This window comes from Salvelinus fontinalis, chromosome 5, assembly GCF_029448725.1.
Source record: "Salvelinus fontinalis isolate EN_2023a chromosome 5, ASM2944872v1, whole genome shotgun sequence".
NCBI classification, from domain to species: Eukaryota; Metazoa; Chordata; class Actinopteri; order Salmoniformes; family Salmonidae; genus Salvelinus; species Salvelinus fontinalis.
This window is the reverse complement of record NC_074669.1, coordinates 44,420,680-44,442,347: the sequence shown is the minus strand read 5'-3', so window position 1 is coordinate 44,442,347 and position 21,668 is coordinate 44,420,680. Positions and strand designations below refer to the sequence as shown.

General features: G+C 46.2%; 1 protein-coding gene across 1 annotated transcript in view; it reads left to right on the top strand.

Annotated features, from left to right (window-relative positions):
• The window catches only part of LOC129855645 (anoctamin-8-like), a 60,749-nt gene extending 39,081 nt beyond the window's left edge, over window positions 1–21,668 (top strand). The window contains exons 9-18 of the mRNA XM_055923527.1: window positions 2,244–2,396; window positions 2,815–2,941; window positions 5,362–5,417; window positions 5,552–5,626; window positions 8,038–8,285; window positions 8,483–8,993; window positions 13,925–14,116; window positions 16,223–16,354; window positions 17,472–17,582; window positions 17,915–21,668. Of these exons, the coding sequence (XP_055779502.1) occupies window positions 2,244–2,396; window positions 2,815–2,941; window positions 5,362–5,417; window positions 5,552–5,626; window positions 8,038–8,285; window positions 8,483–8,993; window positions 13,925–14,116; window positions 16,223–16,354; window positions 17,472–17,582; window positions 17,915–18,637 (2,328 nt within the window). The 3' untranslated portion in view covers window positions 18,638–21,668. The remainder of the gene's footprint in view (window positions 1–2,243; window positions 2,397–2,814; window positions 2,942–5,361; window positions 5,418–5,551; window positions 5,627–8,037; window positions 8,286–8,482; window positions 8,994–13,924; window positions 14,117–16,222; window positions 16,355–17,471; window positions 17,583–17,914) is intronic.

The following is a 21,668-nucleotide window of genomic DNA, read 5'->3' as shown; positions in this document are numbered from 1 at the left end:
GAATACAGTGAAATACTTACTTATAAGCCCTTAACCAACAATGCTTTAAGAAGTTTTAAGAAAAACAAGTGTTAAGTAAGAAATAATTCAATGGCATCAGTCAAATAACAATAGCAAGGCTATATACAGGGGGTACCGGTACAGAGTCAATGTGCGGGGGCACCGGTTAGTCGAGGTAATATGTACATGTAGGTAGAGTTAAAGTGACTATGCATAGTCAATAACAGAGAGGAGTAGCAGCGTAGAAGAGGGGTCTGGGTAGGCCTTTGATTAGTTGTTCAGGAGTCTTATGGCTTGGGGGTAGAAGCTGTTGAGAAGCCTCTTGGACCTAGACTTGGCGCTCCGGTATCGCTTGCCGTGCGATAGCAGAGAGAACAGTCTATGACTAGGGTGGCTGGAGTCTTTAACAATTTTTAGGGCCTTCCTGTGACACCACCTGGTATAGAGGTCCTGGATGGCAGGAAGCTTGGCCCCAGTGATGTACTGGGCCGTATGCACTACCCTTTGTAGTGCCTTGCGGTCGGGGGCCGAGCAGTTGCCATGCCAGGCAGTGATGCAACCAGTCAGGATGCTCTCGATGGTGCAGCTGTAGAACCTTTTGACGACCCATGCCAAATCTTTTCGGTCTCCGGAAGGGGAATAGGTTTTCTCGTGCCCTCTTCACAATTGTCTTGGTGTGCTTGGACCATGTTAGTTTGCGGGTGATGTGGACACCAAGGAACTTGAAACTCTCAACCTGCTCCACTACAGCCCCGTCAATAAGAATGGGGCGTGCTTGGTCCTCCTTTTCCTGTAGTCAACAAACATCTTCTTTGTCTTGATCACGTTGAGGGAGGGGTTGTTGTCCTGGCACAACACGGTGAGGTCTCTGACTTCCTCCCTATAGGCTGTCTCGTCGTTGTCAGTGATCAGGCCTACAACTGTTGTGTCATCGGCAAACTTAATGATGGTGTTGGAGTCGTGCCTGGCCGTGCAGTCATGAGTGAACAGGGAGTACAGGAGGGGACTGAGCATGCACAGCTGTGGGTCCTCCGTGTGGCGGATGTGTTGTTACCTACCCTTACAACCTGGTGGCGGCCTGTCAGGAAGTCCAGGATCCAGTTGCAGAGGGAGGTGTTTAGTCCCAGGGTCCTTAGCATAGTGATGAGCTTTGAGGGCACTATGGTGTTGAACGCTGAGCTGTAGTCAATGAGTAGCATTCTCACATAGGTGTTCCTCTTGTCCAGGTGGGAAAGGGCAGTGTGGAGTGCGATAGAGATTGCATCATCTGTGGATCTGTTAGGGCAGTATGCAAATTGGAGTGGGTCTAAGGTTTCTGGGATAATGGTGTTGATGTGAGCCATGACCAGCCTTTAAAGCACTTCATGGCTACAGACATGAGTGCTACGTGTTGGTAGTCATTTAGGCAGGTTACCTTAGTGTTCTTGGGCACAGGGACTATGGTGGTCTGTTTGAAACATGTTGGTAATACATACTCAGACAGGGAGAGGTTGAAAATGTCAGTGAAGACACTTGCCAGTTGGTCAGCGCATGCTTGGAGTACACGTCCTGGTTATCCTTGTAAATGTTGACCTGTTTAAAGGTCTTACTCACATCGGCTGCAAAGAGCCTGATCTCACAGTCGCCCGGAACAGCTGATGCTCTCATGCATGTTTCAGTGCTACTTGACTCGAAGCGAGCATAGAAGTAATTTAGCTCGCCTGGTAGGCTCGTGTCACTGGGCAGTTCTCTGCTGTGCTTCCCTTTGTAGTCTGTAATAGTTTGCAAGCCCTGCCACATTCGACGAGCGTTGGAGCTGGTATAGTACGATTCGATCTTAGTCCTCTATTGATGCTTTTCCTGTTTGATGGCTCGTCGTATGGCATAGCGGGATTTCTTACAAGCTTCCGGGTTATAAGCTTTAGGGGCTTCCGAGTGGCGCAGCAGTCAAGTTCAAATCCAGGCTGCATCACATCCGGCCGTGATTGGGAGTCCCATAGGGCGGTGCACAGCGTCGTCCGGGTTTGGCCGGGGTAGGCTGTCATTGTAAATGAGAATTTGTTCTTAACTGACTTGCCTAGTTAAATAAAAGTTAAATAAAAAAAGTGTCCCACTCCTTGAAAGTGTCAGCTCTACCCTTTCTTGCTTTTCTCTTCACTCTCCATTTACCTCCACTTTTCTCCTCCCACCCTTTACCTTCTTTCTCACCCTTTCCCTCTTGCCCCATCCCCTCCATCTCCTCTCTCGCCCCCTCCCCCCTGCAGGGCGTGAAGCGGTGCAGTCCCATAACAGGCTGTGAGGAGTTATACTACCCTCCGTGGAGGAGGAGGATGTTCAGGTGGCTGATCAGCCTGCCCATCTGTCTCCTTTGTCTCTGCTTTGTCTTCCTGGCCATGCTCATCTGCTTCGAGCTGCAGGTATGTCAGTACTGCTCCTTCTGCCTGCTGCTGCTCTACCTACATAACTGCCTTCCTAGTGTCTAGGGAGCTTTCCCAAAATTCACAGGTTTTCCAGAAATCGTGGTTGGAGGATTGCGGATTTTGTGCTTATTCCTTCATCATTCCAGGAAAGCTTCCAACTCTGATTTCTGGAAAAACCTGGGAATTTTGAGAAAGTTAACCGAATTTAACAACCCTACAAAATAACATTTCCTTCAACCGCAGAAAGGATTTGAAGGGAAATATACCTGTGGAATTGATTGTAACGGGTTGCTGCCATGAAATGTCAACACCCTATGCGTTGTGCCAATAGAGTTATCCCACTTGGTGGGAATCGTAACATGGCTCATATTAGCGAGGATTGCAACAATATTAGGCAGCTGTTGTTGTCTCACAGGAGTTTGTGATGGGGATCAAGGAGGTACCTCGCTTGGCCAGGTTCATCCCTAAGATCATGCTGGCCATCACTGTGACCGCCTGTGACGAGGTGTACCGGAAGATAGCCTGCTGGCTCAACAACATGGGTGAGAACACGCAGGCAAACACACACATGAACGCACGTATGCACTCACACACGTATGTGCGCGCACACACACACACACACACACACACACACACACACACACACACACACACACACACACACACACACAGAGCACTCATCTGTCAAGCTTGACAGTTGATTCCTGAGTACTAAGGCAGAACAACATATATATATATATACATCAATCTGTCAATCCTTTCCGTGTCCGGGCCAGGTGAGGTTTCCCGTGTTGAGTCAAATTAAGCCGCAGGCTCCACTCCTGGTGGTGCCCTTCCGTCAAGGCACCAAATATATATTTATATTATATATAATATAAATATATATTTATATTATATTACACACACCCTACTGGTCAAAAGTTTTAGAACACCTACTCATTCAAGGGTTTTTCTTTATTTTTACTATTTTCTAGTGAAGACATTAAAACTAGGAAATAACACATATGGCTGTGTAAGGGCTATTTTACCAAGAAGGAGAGTGATGGAGTCCTTCATCAGATGACCTGGCCTCCACAATCCCCCGACCTCAACCAAATTGAGATGGTTTGGGATGAGTTGGACCGCAGAATGAAGGAAAGGCAGCCAACAAGTGCTCAGCATATGTGGGAATTACTTCAAGACTGTTGGCAAAGCATTCCAGGTGAAGCTGGTTGAGAGAATGCCAAGAGTGTGCAAAGCTGTCATCAAGGCAAAGGGTGGCTACTTTGAATAATCTGAAATATTAAATATATTTTGATTTTGACACTTTTTTGGTTACTACATGATTCCATATGTGTTATTTCATAGTTTTGATGTCTTCACTATTATTCTACAATGTAGAAAATTGTAAAAAATAAAGAAAAACCCTTGAATGAGTAGGTGTTCTAAAACTTTTGACCGGTAGTGCGTTTATAAACGTCCCTTTTTCAGGACCCTGTCTTTCAAAGATAATTTGTAAAAATTGAAATAACTTCACAGATCTTCATTGTTAAGGGTTTAAACACTGTTTCCCATGTTTGTTCAATGAAACATAAATAATTAATGAACATGCACCTGTGGAATGGTCGGTAAGACACTAACAACTTACAGACGGTAGGCAATTAAGGTCACAGTTATGAAAACTTCGGACACTAGGGGCCTTGCTACTGACTCTGAAAAACACCAAAAGAAAGATGCCCAGGGTCCCTGCTCATCTGCGTGAAAGTGCCTTAGGCATGCTGCAAGGAGGCATGAGGACTGCAGATGTGCCATGTCCGTACTGTGAGACGCCTAAGACAGCGCTACAGGGAGACAGGACGGGCAGCTGATCGTCCTCGCAGTGGCAGACCGCGTGTAACAACACCTGCACAGGATTGGTACATCCGAACATCACACCTGCGGGACAGGTACAGGATGGCAACAACTGCCCGAGTTACACCAGGAATACGCAATCCCTCCATCAGTGATCAGACTGTCCGCAATAAGCTGAGAGAGGCTGGACTGAGGGCTTGTAGGCCTGTTGTAAGGCAGGTACTCACCAGACATCACCGGCAACAACGTCGCCTATGGGCACAAACTGTCCCTGGACCAGACAGGACTGGCAAAAAGTGCTCTACACTGACGAGTCTCGGTATTGTCTCACCAGGGGTAATGGTCAGATTTGCGTTTATCTTTGAAGGAATGATCGTTACACCGAGGTCTGTACTCTGGAGCAGGATCGATTCAGAGGTGGCGGGTCCGTCATGGTCTGGGGCGGTGTGTCACAGCATCATTGGACTGAGCTTGTTGTCATTGCAGGCAATCTCAACGCTGTGTGTTACAGGGAAGACATCCTCCTCCCTCATGTGGTACCCTTCCTGCAAGCTCATCCTGACATGACCCTCCAGCATGACAATGCCACCAGCCATACTGCAAGACAGGAATATCAGTGTTCTGCCATGTTCAGCGAAGAGCCCGGATCTCAATCCCATTGAGCACGTCTGGGACCTGTTAGATCGGAGGGTGAGGGCCAGGGCCATCCCCCAGAAATGTCCAGGAACTTGCAGGTGCCTTGGTGGAAGAGTGGGGTAACATCTCACAGCAAGAACTGGCAAATCTGGTGCAGGCCATGAGGAGGAGATGCACTGCAGTACTTAATGCAGCTGGTGGCCACACCAGACACTGACTGTTACTTTTAATTTTGACCCCCCCCCCTTTGTTCATGGACACATTATTCCATTTCTGTTAGTCACATGTCAGTGGAACTTGTTCAGTTTATGTCTCAGTTGTTGAATTTTATGTTCATACAAATATTTACACATGTTAAGTTTGCTGAAAATAATCGCAGTTGACAGTGAGAGGATGTTTATTTTATATATATATATATATATATATATATTTATTTTTTATTCAGGTGATGATGATTATTTCTGTGAATGCTGACATTATATTTCTTCCCCCACAGAAAACTACAGACTCCAGAGTGCCTATGAGAAAAATCTCATCATCAAAATGGTTCTTGTGAGTGGTGTCATCTTCTTCCTTATTACATGGAAATTGGACTCACTTTTCACATGACAAATGATTGAAATACAGAATCTACTATACTTTCTCTCAAGTTTTTCAACTCACATGTTTTGTTTCTTTATCTGCAGTTTCAGTTTGTAAATTCTTACCTCAGTCTTTTCTACATTGGATTCTACCTCAGAGACATGGAGCGTCTGAAAGAGGTAAAAGCGACTGAAATCCCACCATGTTTCCTCTCCTTCCAAAAGTTACCCAAACCATTTTCACCTCCCTGGTCTTCCTTCCTTAATCCCACTACCTTCTTCACATGTTGCTCTCTCTCCATTCTGCCTATTTCTCCATCTGTCTCTGTGTTGTGTGGGTCTTTGGTGCTGGTTTTGTGGTGTGGTCCTAGATGTTACTGGTGTTCTCACTGGGCCAGAGTCTTCTCGGGCAGCTGAAGGACAATGTGCTGCCATATCTCTTTCTCAAGATCACGCTGCTGGTCTTCACCATCTGGGTCATCAGGGCCTCTTTTAGGTCCAAAGTATGACTTCGGCCCCCACCGTGGGGTCAGGGGTTAGTCATCAAATCAAATTTCAAATTTATTTCAAATTTATTTATATAGCCCTTCTACCATCAGCTGATATCTCAAAGTGCTGTACAGAAACCCAGCCTAAAACCCCAAACAGCAAGCAATGCAGGTGTAGAAGCACGGTGGCTTGGAAAAACTCCCTAGAAAGGCCAAAACCTAGGAAGAAACCTAGAGAGGAACCAGGCTATGAGGGGTGGCCAGTCCTCTTCTGGCTGTGCCGGGTGGAGATTATAACAAAACATGGCCAAGATGTTCAAATGTTCATAAATGACCAGCATGGTCAAATAATAATAATCACAGTGGTTGTAGAGGGTGCAACAGGTCAGCACCTCAGGAGTAAATGTCAGTTGGCTTTTCATAGCCGATCATTCAGAGTATCTCTACCGCTCCTGCTGTCTCTAGAGTCATCTTGACATTACCTGCCCAGCACCCCATATTTTCTATGGGCCTAATCATAGAATTACATATAGAATCCCTATTAATTCAATATGATCTCTGTGGGCCTAGTCGTGAAGATTTGTCTTTAACTTTTAAAATGATTACCTTTTTATTGTGGCATAAACACAACCCATCATGCTTTTTCATATGATTGTCAATCACTCACTTCAACGGGCTCCTTCACTAGGCTACCCACGCATGCTCATCCACTCGCAACATATTTCCAGCCTCCAAACAGTGGTGAATGGAAAGAGACATCTGTTACACAAAACACCAAAAGGTGTCATGCCATTTGCCGATTGACATTAGGCCAGATTTTGTGTCCACTACTGTGATAGGCTCATGTTTTGCCAGGACGCCGTACCGAACCACTTTACTTTCACCCGTGCTTATTTGTTTAGAGTTGTTGTCTGTTCGTTTGTTGTGCTTGTAGTTTGTAGCATCTTTATGCATCGTTGGCATTGCATAGAAAGCTTTTATATGTTTAGGTTAGGTTTCGTTCAGCCACTCTGTTATTACTGTCTTTGGGTGTTTACTGTATATTCTCAGTGTTTTATTTCTGAAAGCCAAAAATGTCTGGGATATGTTTTCATACTGCACTTTCTGTTCGTGTTAAGGAACATGTATAAGCACTGAGTGAGCCTTTGTGTAAACTGATGGACTGACTATGGGCTGTCTGTAAATGTGCTATCTGTGGTTTGTGCTTTGACTTGGTCATGGTTTGCAGTGAAAGGACACCGTGTATGTTTCCTGGGTCTTACCTCTGGGCCTGAGCACAATGCCCTGTATTTATTCCTGCAGTAGTAGTTTTGCATGTCATGGTTTTGATGTAGCACATTTGACTAGGCTGCATACAGAGTAGTGTGTGTATCTACTGTATTTGAATGGGCGTGAACTGCTTGCGGTTTATATAGAGGATTGTTTTCAGTCCATCATATATATAGTACCAAGTGAATATTATACATTGGGTATACCAAACATTAGGAACACCTTGCTAATATTGAGTTTTGCCCTCAGGACAGCCTCAATTCGTCAGGGCATGGACTCTACAAGGTGTTGAAAGCGTTCCACAGGGATGCTGGCCTTTGTTAACTCCAATGCTTCCCACAGTTGTTTCAAGTTGGTTGGATGTCCTTTGGGTGGTGGACCATTCTTGATATACACAGGAAACTGTTGAGCATGAAAAACCCAGCAGCGTTGCAGTTCTTGACACTAACCGGTGCGCTTCGCATCTACTATAATATCCCATTGAAAGTCACTTAACTATTTTGCCCAATCCCCCTCTGAATGGCACACAAACACAATCCATGTATAAATCGTTTCCTCCCCTTCATCTACACTGATTGAAGTGGATTTACAAGTGACATCATAGCTTTCACCTGGATTCACCTGGTCAGTCTATGTCATGGACTGGTGTTCTTAATGTTTTGTATACTCAGTGTATTTCTGCAAAGAAATTATATTTTTTACCATTTTATTTGTTTAGTGTGGTGCCTACTTATGGAAAGCTCCACCGATGGTATTTAAACCCAGTGACCGATCATGACAACTCTGACCTTTAAGCCTTGATCCTCTACTTTATTTAACCCTTGATCCTGTCAGATGCTGGCCACCCTCCTGATCACCCGGCAGTTTGTCCAGAACGTGAAAGAGGTGCTGCAGCCTTACCTGTACGAGCGCCACAAGCTGGGCGAGCTCACCCTGCGCGGCGTCTGGGACCTGCTCCTCTCAACCCTGCTCAAGTACTGCCGGCTGGCCGCAGGAAAGGCCCATGCTTCACCCACTGACCAGGCCGTACCGGGCCACGGCCTGAGGGGAACCAGATCCGGGGTGGGACAGCCTGACCCCAGGTAATGCTGACACAACGGCTTATATTCATTCATGAATAAGTTAAATTAGAGCTTTTTTTTTAGGGCATGTTTCTTTGAGTATAGACAAGTCTATATTTTGATTTGTTTGAGGATGTGTGACCTATTCACATTATTAGATACAATGGTGTTGATTAGACTAAAGTAAGTGGAAGCCTAACCTTTCTGCTGTTCTATAGGGAGAAGAAATGTCTGAACGGTGGATGTGGGGTGCCTGACGAGGAGGAAAGGGAGAGGGAGGAGGGAGACAGCGGGAGGTTCAGTGAGGGAGAGAACGAGGAGTTGATAGACTGTGGCCTGAAGCTGAGGAAGGTTAGCTTCATAGAGAAGGTGGACAGGAAGTCGTCTGGAGGGGGCTGCGTCCCCACAATAGAGGATAGTTTCCTGGAGGATGGCAGCCCCACCATGGTGGAGAAGGGGATGGACCCGGCCTCGGTGTTCGAGACGTATGATGATGCCGATGACAATGAGATGAAGGAAACGGGTGGTTCGGCCAATGAAAGTGTGGCGGCTGCCCCACTGCCTTCTGGGCAGGAGAGCACGGTGAGGGTGCGTCATCACAGACGGCAGAGGAGTTTGGAGAGACTAGACTCTGATACCAAGAGGGAGTCGTGGATCGACCCGCCAGAGGAGCAGGAGAGTACGATTCTGGCACAGGCTGAGATTGAGAGCTGCATGCAGACCTATGAGGTAGGACAACACAAACACTTACATAGATATAGTTGAAGTTGGAAGTTTACATACACTTTAGCCAAATACATATAAACTCAGTTTTTCACAATTCCTGACATATAATCCTAGTAAAAAATTCCCTGCTGGTGAATTTTGGCCCATTCCTTCTGACAGAGCTGGTGTAACTGAGTAAGGTTTGTAGGCCTCCTCAGTTCTGCCCACACATTGTCTATGGGATTGAGGTCAGGGCTTTGTGATGGCCACTCCAATACCTTGACTTTGTTGTCCTTAAGCCATTTTGCCACAACTTTGGAAGTATGCTTGGGACCATTGTCCATTTGGAAGACCCATTTGCGACCAAGCTTCAACTTCCTGACTGATGTCTTGAGATGTTGCTTCAATATATCCACATAATTTTCCTCCCTCATGATGCCATCTATTTTGTGAAGTGCACCAGTCTCTCCTGCAGCAAAGCACCCCCACAACATGATGCTGCAACCCCCGTGCTTCACTTTTGGGATGATGTTCTTCGGCTTGCAAGCCTCTCCCTTTTTCCTCCAAACACAACAATGGTCATTATGGCCAAACAGTTCTCATCAAAAAGTACGATCTTTGTCCCCATGTGCAGTTGCAAACCGTAGTCTGGATTTTTTAATGGCGGTTTTGGAGCAGTGGCTTCTTCCTTGCTGAGCGGCCTTTCAGGTTATGTCGATATAGGCTACTGTGGATATAGATACTTTTGTAACTGTTTCCTCCAGCATCTTCACAAGGTCCTTTGCTGTTGTTCTGGGATTGATTTGCACTTTTCGCACTAAAGTACGTTCATCTCTAGGAGACAGAACGCATCTCCTTCCTGAGCGGTATGACGGCTGCGTGGTCCCATGGTGTTTATACTTGCGTACTATTGTTTGTACAGATGAACATGGTAGCTTCAGGCTTGTGGAAATTTCTCCCAAGGATGAACCAGACTTGTGGAGGTCAACAAAAAAAAAATTCTGAGGTCCTGGCTTATTTCTTTTGATTTTCCCATAATGTCAAGCAAAGAGGCACTGAGATTGAAGGTAGGCCTTGGAATACATCCACAGGTACACCTCAAAGGATGTCAATTAGCCTATCGGGAGCTTCTAAAGCCATGACATCATTTTCTGGAATTTTCCAAGCTGTTTAAAGGCACAGTCAACTTAGTGTATTTAACTTCTGACCCACTGGAATTGTGATACACTGAATGAATGTCTGTAAACAGTTGTTGGAAAAATGACTTGTCATGCACAAAGTAGATGTCCTAACCGACTTTCCAAAACTATAGTTTGTTCAACAAGAAATGTGTGGAGTGGTTGAAAAATGAGTTTTAATGACTCCAACCTAAGTGTATGTAAACTTCTGACTTCAACTGTATGTACGCATGCACACACACACAAACTAACTAATGAACATGCTCACTCACTATGTGAAATGTCAACAATGCCAACTCTCTAAATAGACTATTCCATCATCATATATCCATGGGACTTAAACCAACTAGAGAAGCAAACCCCATCAGTGCTGTAGTTCTATTTGCGTTGCCATACTGAGTAACGTAGCTGGCCATGTGTAGCTGATCAAGTGCTTGCTGAGCATGGATTCCTGTTACCATGGACCTTGATTTACCCCATGCTTACTCAGGTCATGCCTTCATCAAATCAAATTTTATATGGTCACATACACGTGGTTAGCAGATAATGCGAGTGTAGCGAAATGCTTTCGCCTCTAGTTCCGACAGTGCAGTAATATCTAACAAGTAATCTAACAATTTCACAACAACTACCTTATACACACACAAGTGTAAAGGGATGAATAAGAATATGTACATATAAATATATGGATGAGCGATGGCCGTGTGGCATAGGCAAGATGCAGTAGATGGTATAGAGTACAGTATATACATATGAGATGAGTAATGTAGGGTATGTAAACATTATATAAAGTGGCATTGTTTAAAGTGACTAGTGATACATTTATTACATCCAATTATGAATTATTAAAGTGGCTAGAGATTTGAGGCTGTATGTTGGCAGCAGCCACTCAATCAATGTTAGTGATGGCTGTTTAACAGTCTGATGGCCTTGAGATAGAAGCTGGATCCCAGCTTTCGGTCCCAGCTTTGATGCACCTGTACTGACCTCGCCTTCTGGATGATAGCGAGGTGAACAGGCAGTGGCTCGGGTGGTTGTTGTCTTTGATCTTTTTGGCCTTCCTGTGACATCGGGTAATGGTGTCCTGCAGGGCAGGTAGTTTGCCCCCGGTGATGCGTTGTGCAGAACGCACCACCCTCTGTAGAGCTTTGCAGTTGTGGGCGGAGCAGTTGCCGTACCAGACTGTGATACAGCCCGACAGGATGCTCTCAATTGTGCATCTGTAAAAGTTTGAGTGTTTTTGGTGACAAGCCAAATTTCTTCAGCCTCCTGAGGTTGAAGAGGCGCTGTTGCGCTTTCTTCACCACACTGTCTGTGTGGGTGGACCATTTCAGTTTGTCCGTGATGTGTACGACGAGGAACTTAACTTTCTACCCTCTCCATTACTGTCCCGTCGATGTGGATAGGGGGGATGCTCCCTCTGCTGTTTCCTGAAGTCCACGATCATCTGCTTTGTTTTGTTGACGTTGAGTGTGAGGTTATTTTCCTGACACCACACTCCAAGGGCCCTCACCTCCTCCCTGTAGGCCGTCTCGTCGTTGTTGGTAACCAAGCCTACAACTGTAGTGTTGTCTGCAAACTTGATGATTGAGTTGGAGGCGTGCATGGCCACTCAGTCATGGGTGAACAGGGAGTACAGGAGAGTGCTGAGAACGCACCCTTGTGGGCCCCAGTGTTGAGGATCAGCTGGGTGGAGATGTTGTTTCCTACCCTCACCACCTGGGGGCGGCCCGTCAGAAAGTCCAGGACCAAGTTGCACAGGGCGGGGTTGAGACCCAGGGTCTTGAGCTTAATGACGGGTTTGGAGAGTACTATGGTGTTAAATGCTGAGCTGTAGTCAATGAACAGCATTCTTACAGAGGTATTCCTCTTGTCCAGATGGGTTAGGACAGTGTGCAGTGTGGTTGTGATTGCGTCGGCTGTGGACCTATTGGGCCGGTAAGCAAATTGGAGTGGGTCTAGGGTATCAGATAGGGTGGAGGTGATATGATCCTTGACTAGTCTTTCAAAGCACTTCATGATGACACAAGTGAGTGCTACAGTGCGATAGTCATTTAGCTCAGTTACCTTAGCTTTCTTGGGAACAGGAACAATGGTGGCCATCTTGAAGCATGTGGGCACAGCAGACTGGGATAGCGATTGATTGAATATGTCCGTAAACACACCAGCCAGCTGGTCTGCGCATGCTCTGAGGACGCTGCTAGGGATGCCGTTTGGGCCGGCAGCGTTGCGAGGGTTAAAACAAACACGTTTAAATATTTTACTCACATTGGCCACGGTGAAGGAGAGCCCACAGGTTTTGGTAGCGGGCCATGTCAGTGGCACTGTCTTGTCCTCAAAGTGAGCAAAGAAGTTGTTTTAATTTGTCTGGGAGCAAGACGTCAGTGTCCGCGACAGGGCTGGTTTTCTTTTTGTAATCCATGATTTACTGTAGACCCTGCCACATACGTCTCTGTTGAATTGCGACTCTACTTTTTCTCTATACTGATGCTTAGCTTGTTTGATAGCTACACTGTTTGTATTCAGTCATGTTTCTGGTCGCCTTGCCATGATTAAAAGCAGTGGTTCGCACTTTCAGTTTTGCGCGAATGCTGCCATCAATCTACGGTTTCTGGTTAGGAAAGGTTTTAATAGTCACCGTGGCTACAACATCACCAATGCACTTGCTAATAAACTTGCTCACCGAGTCAGCGTTTACATCAGTGTTGTTGTCTGAGGATATCTGGAACATATCCCAGTCCACGTGATCGAAGCAATCTTGAAGCGTGGAATCCGATTGGTCGGACCAGCATTGAACAGACCTGAGCACGGGCATTTCCTGTTTTAGTTTCTGTCTATAGGCAGGGAGCAACAAAATGGAGTCGTGGTCAGATTTGCCGAAAGGAGGGCGGCGGAGGGCTTTGTATGTGTCGCGGAAGTTAGAGTAGCAATGATCCAGAATGCTGCCAGCTTGAGTCGCGCATTCGATATCCTAATTCAATTTAGGGAGCTTTGTTTTCAGATGATCTTTGTTAAAATCCCCAGCTACAATAAATGCAGCCTCAGGATATATGGTTTCCAGTTTACATCGAGTCCAGTGAAGTTTTTTCAGGGCCGTCGAGGTGTCTGGTGGGGGTGGGGGGGGATATACACGGCTGTGACTATAATCAAAGATTATTCTCTTGGTAGTTAATGCGTTCGGCATTTGATTGTAAGGAATTATAGGTCAGGTGAACAAAAAGACTTGAGTTCCTGTATGTTATGATTACACCACAAAAAGTTAATCATAAGGCATACACCCCCACCCTTCTTCTTGCCAGAGAGATGTTTGTTTCTGTCAGCGCAAAGCGCCGACTGAAATGTCCATACGATAGCACTGCGATGCACTGCAGTGCCTTAAATCACTGCGCTACTTGGGTGGCCCCTAATATAACTAGCTTTTAAAATGCAAAATATTGGTGCACAATTTCGTATTAAAATATCAAAGGGACGCAAAAGGCACTCTTTTCGTGGCACAACCCTACAGTGCAGATACAGTATGTATTACCACCAAGAAAAGTAAATACATGGTATCTGTATCTTGCACTCAGAATCAGTAAGATATTACTTTAGGTCTTTTGACGTCACTGTGCGAGGCAAAGTTAGCCATGACTAGCTAACTTCCCATACATGTACAACTACATTTACACAACTTCTGTTCTGGCCCTTACTGAAACAATAAAGATATTAAACACTGTGATAATCATCTATCCATGTCACAGTGCTGACAGTGTCTGTTATGTATTTTGTCCCTTCCAGGACACCTTCCAGGATTACCAGGAGATGTTTGTCCAGTTTGGCTATGTGGTTCTCTTCTCCTCAGCCTTCCCCTTGGCGGCCATGTGTGCTCTCATTAACAACATCATAGAGATCCGCAGCGATGCCTTAAAGCTCTGTACCGGCCTGCAGAGGCCCTTTGGTCAGAGGGTGGAGAGTATCGGACAGTGGCAGGTAGAACAGTCATGTTCAAGCTCAGTACTTAATATGTCAAATTGAAAGAACTTACAAAAAAATGTAGAAATGATACTTAGTGGCAGTTAGGACTGAAGTACAGGTATGACTAAGGGACAGTGGCAGGTAGGACTGAGGGACAGTGGCAGGTAGGACTGAAGTACAGGTAGGACTGAGGGACACTGGCAGGTAGGACTGAGGGACACTGGCAGGTAGGACTGAGGGACACTGGCAGGTAGGACTGAGGGACACTGGCAGGTAGAACTGAGGGACACTGGCAGGTAGGACTGAGGGACAAGTAGGACTGAGGGACAGGACGGGTAGGATTGAGGGCCAGTGGCAAGTAGAACTGAGGGACAGGTAGAACTGAGGGACACTGGCAGGTAGGACTGAGGGACATGGACAGGTAAGACTGAGGAACAGGTAGGACTGAGGAACAGTGGCAGGTAGGACTGAGGGACAGGTAAGACTGAGGAACAGTGGCAGGTAGGACTACGGGACAGGTAAGACTGAGGAACAGTGGCAGGTAGGACTACGGGACAGGGCAAGTAGGACTGAGGGACAGGGCAAGTAGTACTGAGGGACAATGACAAGTAGGACTGAGGGACAGCGGCAGGTAGGACTGAGGGACAGCGGCAGGTAGGACTGAGGGACAGCGGCAGGTAGGACTGAGGGACAGCGGCAGGTAGGACTGAGGGACAGCGGCAGGTAGGACTGAGGGACAGCGGCAGGTAGGACTGAGGGACAGCGGCAGGTAGGACTGAGGGACAGCGGCAGGTAGGACTGAGGGACAGCGGCAGGTAGGACTGAGGGACAGCGGCAGGTAGGACTGAGGGACAGCGGCAGGTAGGACTGAGGGACAGCGGCAGGTAGGACTGAGGGACAGCGGCAGGTAGGACTGAGGGACAGCGGCAGGTAGGACTGAGGGACAGCGGCAGGTAGGACTGAGGGACAGCGGCAGGTAGGACTGAGGGACAGCGGCAGGTAGGACTGAGGGACAGCGGCAGGTAGGACTGAGGGACAGCGGCAGGTAGGACTGAGGGACAGCGGCAGGTAGGACTGAGGGACAGCGGCAGGTAGGACTGAGGGACACTGGCAGGTAGGACTGGGGACAAGTAGGACTGAGGGACAGGACGGGTAGAACTGAGGGACAGTGGCAAGTAGAACTGAGGGACAGGTAGAACTGAAGGACAGTGGCAGGTAGGACTGAGGGACAGGTAGAACTGAGGGACATGGACAGGTAAGACTGAGGGACAATGACAAGTGGGACTGAGGGACACTGGCAGGTAGGACTGAGGGACACTGGCAGGTAGGACTGAGGGACACTGGCAGGTAGGACTGAGGGACACTGGCAGGTAGGACTGAGGGACACTGGCAGGTAGGACTGGGGATAAGTAGGACTGAGGGACAGGACGGGTAGGACTGAGGGACAGTGGCAAGTAGAACTGAGGGACAGGTAGAACTGAAGGACAGTGGCAGGTAGGACTGAGGGACAGGTAGAACTGAGGGACATGGACAGGTAAGACTGAGGAACAGTGGCAGGTAGGACTACTGGACAGGACAAGTAGGACTGAGGGACAGGGCAAGTAGGACTGAGGGACAATGACAAGTAGGACTGAGGGACAGTGACAGATATGACTGAGGGACAGTGACAGATATGACTGAGGGACAGTGACAGATATGACTGAGGGACAGTGGCAGGTAGGACTGAGGGACGGACAGTGGAATGTAGGACTGAGGGACAGGTAGTACTGAGCGACGGGACAGGTAGAACAGAACTGTAGGACTGAGCGACCGGTAGGACTGAGGGACAATAACAAGTAGGACAAGGACAGGTTGGACTAAGGGCCAGGGACAGGTAGGACTAAAGGACAGTTCTAAGACCGGCAGTGGGAACGGGGGACTCTGGTTATGGAAGGCCACGGTGTTCACAGGCTTTTTTTGCAGCCCAGCACTAATATTTCATAAACAGAGCCCTGTCCTTTAGTATAAACCTAATCATGAATTTACCTTGTGTAAGCTTTGAAAGCATGAGGTTTTGTGTTATACTGCATGTAAATACAGTAAGCCTGTCTGTTGTGTGTGTGTGTGTGTCTCTCTCTGCAGACAGCAATGGAAGCCATGGGTCTAATCGCCATCATAGTCAACTGTTACCTGATTGGTCAGTGTGGTCAGCTGCAGCGACTCTTCCCCTGGCTCAGCCCTGAGATGGCCATCATCTCCATTGTCATTCTCGAAGTACAGACTCTACTACAGTCACACACCTGACATCAGCTAATGCCTAGGCTTTAGCTCAGTTGGCTGATGGGGTTTTGAGTCTCACTCTGTTTCAGTGTTGGCAGGGTTTAAATAGGTATTTTGTAGGTGGTAGACTAACTCTCAGCACTGATCCAGAGTCAGATTTGATTGACGTCTTCTAATAGTTGAGGGGAGGATATATGGCTGGTCAACTGATCTCAGAGCAGCTCAACCTCTCAAACTGACAGCAGCCCAGCAGGCCTTATAGACTTGTCTCTTTAAAAGTCACCTCGGTGAGCTGTGGTCATAGTAGTGTCTTCCAAGACACATTTCAAACGTTTATTGTGACCTGCAGCTGCACCAATGCGTTTTGGCATCAAGCCGTCCTCAGTGTGCAGTATACTAGCAGGCTTTCAGATGAGATTAAAATGAAGTCAAAATAATAAATATGACATATATTTTGGAGACTGCTGGGCATGTCATTTGCAATTTCATATGAACCTCCTCCTTTCTTTAAATCTTTCGTAAGTAAAGATGTCAAAGTTGTTTTACATCCCAGAGAAGGGATTTTCGTTAGAACGGTATCTACCATGTTGAAGCTAGTCTTGCTCACTAGTCAGCAGCAGGTGTGTCTTAAGCCCTATGAAAGCTTAGAAACAGGCAATACTATTTTAACGCTAACCACAGCTACCTCAATGAAATGTATTCTTCTCTGAGGCAGCTTTCAGCTAAGTGCCCATAGCAGTAAAAAATTATAAAGTGTGAAATGAGGCGGATCAATCCTGGCTACTTCTGTGATTGTTGACAGGGCAGATGTGTGGTGAGTGATGTGAACCCTACTCCCAGCCAGAGACTGTACGTACCTGTAAGAAAGCTCAAGTGTTACATGATCTCTGGACATCTCCACCACTCTGTCACACTGCTGGTGGTGAGGTGTAAAAGGGAGGGGGGTGAACAGAATAGGAGAGTCTCAACATACTAAATAAACAACACAGCACTGCAGCCAGTAAACAGCTCACAGGTGAACAGCTCTCTGGCTTGGCCTGCTAACTCAAACAGCCTGACCAGCCTGGTCTTTTAAATGTTATCACGTTCTCTCTTGCTCGCTCTCTCTCAGCACTTTGCCATCCTGCTGAAGTACATCATTCACGTAGCGATCCCAGATGTCCCCAGCTGGGTAGGAGAGAAGATAGCAAAACTGGAGTACCAACGCAGGGAGGCCTTTAAGGTAAATTGTCCATGCCTGAATCACATTGATGTTGTGAGGAGTTCATTGTATCAATCAATAATCAATCAAATTGATTTAGAAAGCCCTTTTTATATCACCAGTTGTCACAAAGTGACCCAGTAATCCAAAGTGATACAGTAACCCGGCCTAGACCTCAAAGAGCAAGCAGAGGCACATTGGGTAGGAAAACTCCCCAGAAAAGAAACCATCCTCTTCTGGCTGTACCTGGTAGAGGTTAAGAGTGAATAGATAGTTTCTCGGTTCAGAGTGTGCACAATTCTGTCAGACTGTGATTGAATGAGTTGTTGTAACGGTTGTTTCTCTCCCTACAGAGGCATGAGCGGCAAGCACAGCAACACTATCAACAGCTACAGAGGAGGAAGAGAGAGGAGGAGGAGAGGCAGAGGCAGGCGGAGTACCAGGCTCGCAGGGAAAGGGAGAGAGATGAGGGGAAGGACTCCTCCGGGGGAGACCACCACCACGACAAGAGCCATGGGGGGAAGTCCCGCACTGGGGAGGGTGGAGGGGGGGACAAGCCCAAGAGGCCCAGCTCCCTCCTGGCCAACAACAACGTGATGAAGCTCAAACAGATCATCCCTTTACAGAACAAGTTATCCTCAAGCAGCGTGCGCTCCCCTCAGTCTCCCACCGGAAACGAACCCAAGCTCCCCGGGTTCCTTAGCTTCAAGTTCCTCAAGTCGCCCGAGAATAAGAAGGAAGCGGCAGCGACCGCTGCGGCAGCGACCGCTGCTGCAGCAGCGGCAGCCACGGCAACGATTACCACGATGTCTGCGACCGTCCCAAGTGGTAACCAGGAGTGGTCTCAGTCGCCAAGCAAGTCATTCAACCCGGGGAAACTGTTTAACTTTGGGAAGTCGGAGGGGGGCTCCTGTGTGAATGGGACCCAGTTACCCCGACCAGGAGAGGGGTACCAGGCGTCTGACAAACAGCCCACCAAGTCTGACCTGAATGGGGTGACGGACGAGAGCCGTTCACCTGGAGGGGACGCAGGGGAGAACGAACACCACACGGACTCCCCGGACCGTAAAGTCTAGTCTCTCTTTGGAAAGAGATGACAAACTGCTGTGAGAACTTAATATATCTACTACAAGGAAAAATAAGTGGGGTGAAAAGGCCAAGCCTCTCTCCGTGCTGTCTGGGTCTGAGGTTGTGTATGTAGACATTGCCTAGAGGCTGTGAGGGGAATGGGCTGATGGTGATGATGATGAAAACATAACCGTGCGCGTATAGAGACACACATACCTCACTTTTGTCTGCAATACATATAGACATGCATGAGCTGTGTTTCTAAAACATTTCGGGGAAAAAGGAAGAGCAGTTTATCTTGATTTATTCTCATCTGAAAATTGAAATCATCTTGGTGGCCATCTTGCCACAAACATAATAGCCTGGTTTTGGGGGAGAGAAGGAAAAACATTTATTGGTGTGTGTGAATCAAACGCGTAACGAGACCTTTCGTAGCATCCACAAAATGGTCGCCTGATCTCATACACATTTGTAACTGAAGGCCTATCAGCTTTTCTACTTAAACGAAGCGGCTTTGCTAGCCGTGCAATATCAATCGGTGTTTAAAATTTGAGCAGTACTGCAAAACACGTGAAGTTCATTCTCATCAGCCTAATCTCCCATTTTAAAGACATACATAAAGTGCCATGAGCTTTATTTACAAAGCAAAAAGAACCACCCGAGCTTAGTATATACCTCCCAAGAAAACAACAGGAATATCTGACGTGGTATGTCTGACAGTGAGAGTGGATGTTGTGTACGGCAGAGATGAAGGTCGTTTGATAAAAGACAACACATACTGTCTCGTATCAGTATGTGTTCTAGAGAGAGGAAAAGAAAGAGAGGGAGAGAGAATGACAGTTGTTTTGACTGATGCCTGCCCAGGAAACTGAGAGTCCGATGAAGGAAGATGCCACAGGATGTTGACATGGATGTGTGTGTAGACTAGACAGTATACGGTATGTGCTATGGAGAGTTTGGGTTACTGTGTGCCATTCTAATCTCTCCCCATTCAAGCCTGCAGAGAGACACATTATAGACAGTGTACTTATCATGGCACTCCAGTTCAACACAAAGATCTGACTAGATTAGTGAGATAGAAAGAGAGAGCATTTGCACTAAACCCCGAAGTCCTGCACTGAGACAAGCAGAGCTTGTTCCGCAGGTGTAAGGATGGGCCATACCAGCCTGCCTCATAACACAACCTAACATATGCAAACGCTTGCTTTTCTTATCGCTAGTATCTTATGCTGATGCTGTTGTTATTTCATCTGGATGGCTGCTGTTCCCAATCATTCGAGAGCTGGCATATATTTTATTTCCCCTTGTGTCTTTTGGGATATACGTCATTTGGGATATTGCCAAACCAGTACCTTTCTGAGTACACTGGCATGTGAGAACATAGTTACATTTCTCGAAATCCCAGATTTCTAAATTCCTTTCACAAGCAAATCCAAAGGGATTTAATCAACCATCTTTATTTTCTATAATGTGGCCAGAGGATGGTGCCAGAGAACAGGAAAGTGGTTTATACGTCTCTAATTTAGAGGATAATGGCATTGTATTTGGATACTGATCAGCAGTCAGTTGTGTGTGTCCCACCCCTACTGTTAAGTTTTGGATTTGGGGAAGGTAATCTGATATTAGATCTGTGCCTATAAACTCATAGTACATCCAGTCTTCCTCATTGAAAAGAAGAACGAACCACTGCACTTCACAGCAGAGATTCAGCACAGAGACATGCAGTAAACATTAACTTTGCACCTCTGCGTCATCCTCTTTGGCTAGGATCTTTGCAATAATATAGTATTGGAGGGACATAGTGGCACAGCCATATACACTAGTCTTCTACTGGTCCGTGCCTTAGCCAACTGCATCTCTAGTTCCACTACCCAAATATTTCGATCTCCACCTTACCTGGCTTCTCAGTGTGGGTATTAACATCCCATCTCTCCTCTCTCCATCTGGGCTGAACCAGACACACACCGGTCTCCCTTCTGAAATAGGAAACCTAATCTAAGGAAGCTTCCCTGGTACACTCTTCTTTTCATCTCTCTCTGTGCTTTAAATAGGAGACGAGGTTACCTAAAATGCCTATCAAATATGAATTTTGGCAAAAAAACATGCATAAACTTTCATTTTGCATGGATTGCCTAGCTGTAACTATACAAGCTACAGAATAATGTCATGCTTCTGCAATGAGACTCAATATGGTATTTCACCCTGGTCTCATAGACTAGACATAACATAGTACATGTACATCCGGGACACTCAAGTTAGTATGATATATTATGTTTAGTATGGTTACTTATCTCATCATGGACAATTTATAGTTAATTAGCAACTTTAACTACTTACTACTTTTTAGCTACTTTGCAACTACTTAGCATGTTAGCTAACCCTTCCCCTAACCCTTTAGGCTAACCCTTCCCCTAATCTTAATCCTTTTAGCAAACCCTAACCCTTTAACCTAACTCCCAACCTTAACCCCTAGCCTAGCTAATGTTAGACACCTAGCTAGAATTCGTAACATATACATCTAGCAAATTCGTAACATATTGTACGTTTTGCAAATTTCTAACATATAATATGAATTGTAATTTGTAACATATCATACAAAGTTGGTGATGGACATCACAAATTAATTCATACCATACGATACATAACATATCATACTAAATGGAGTTTCTCTGATTTACGCTAGGAATGTATTTCCTCCAACTTTATAAAGAAAAGGTCCCTCTCGTTCCCAAAACATACGTTTTCTGGAGACTTGTGGGAGGAGTGTTGATGATGCCGTGAAGTGGAGGTGAGATGTGCTGTACAGCTACCAGTATGTAGAACCCTTCCCTTAAACCTCTTAACTAAATTTAAAAAAAACATATTCACAACAGCCTCACTAACTGACAAGACATCATGTTCTCTTCCAATGTACCACTGTACAAAAAAAAACTTTATTTTCAAGAAAAATATAATACTGGGAAATGGGATTATTTATTTTATTTTGTCATATTTTTTGTAAGATTTGAAAATAGATAATAAAACAAATGTAAACTGAAA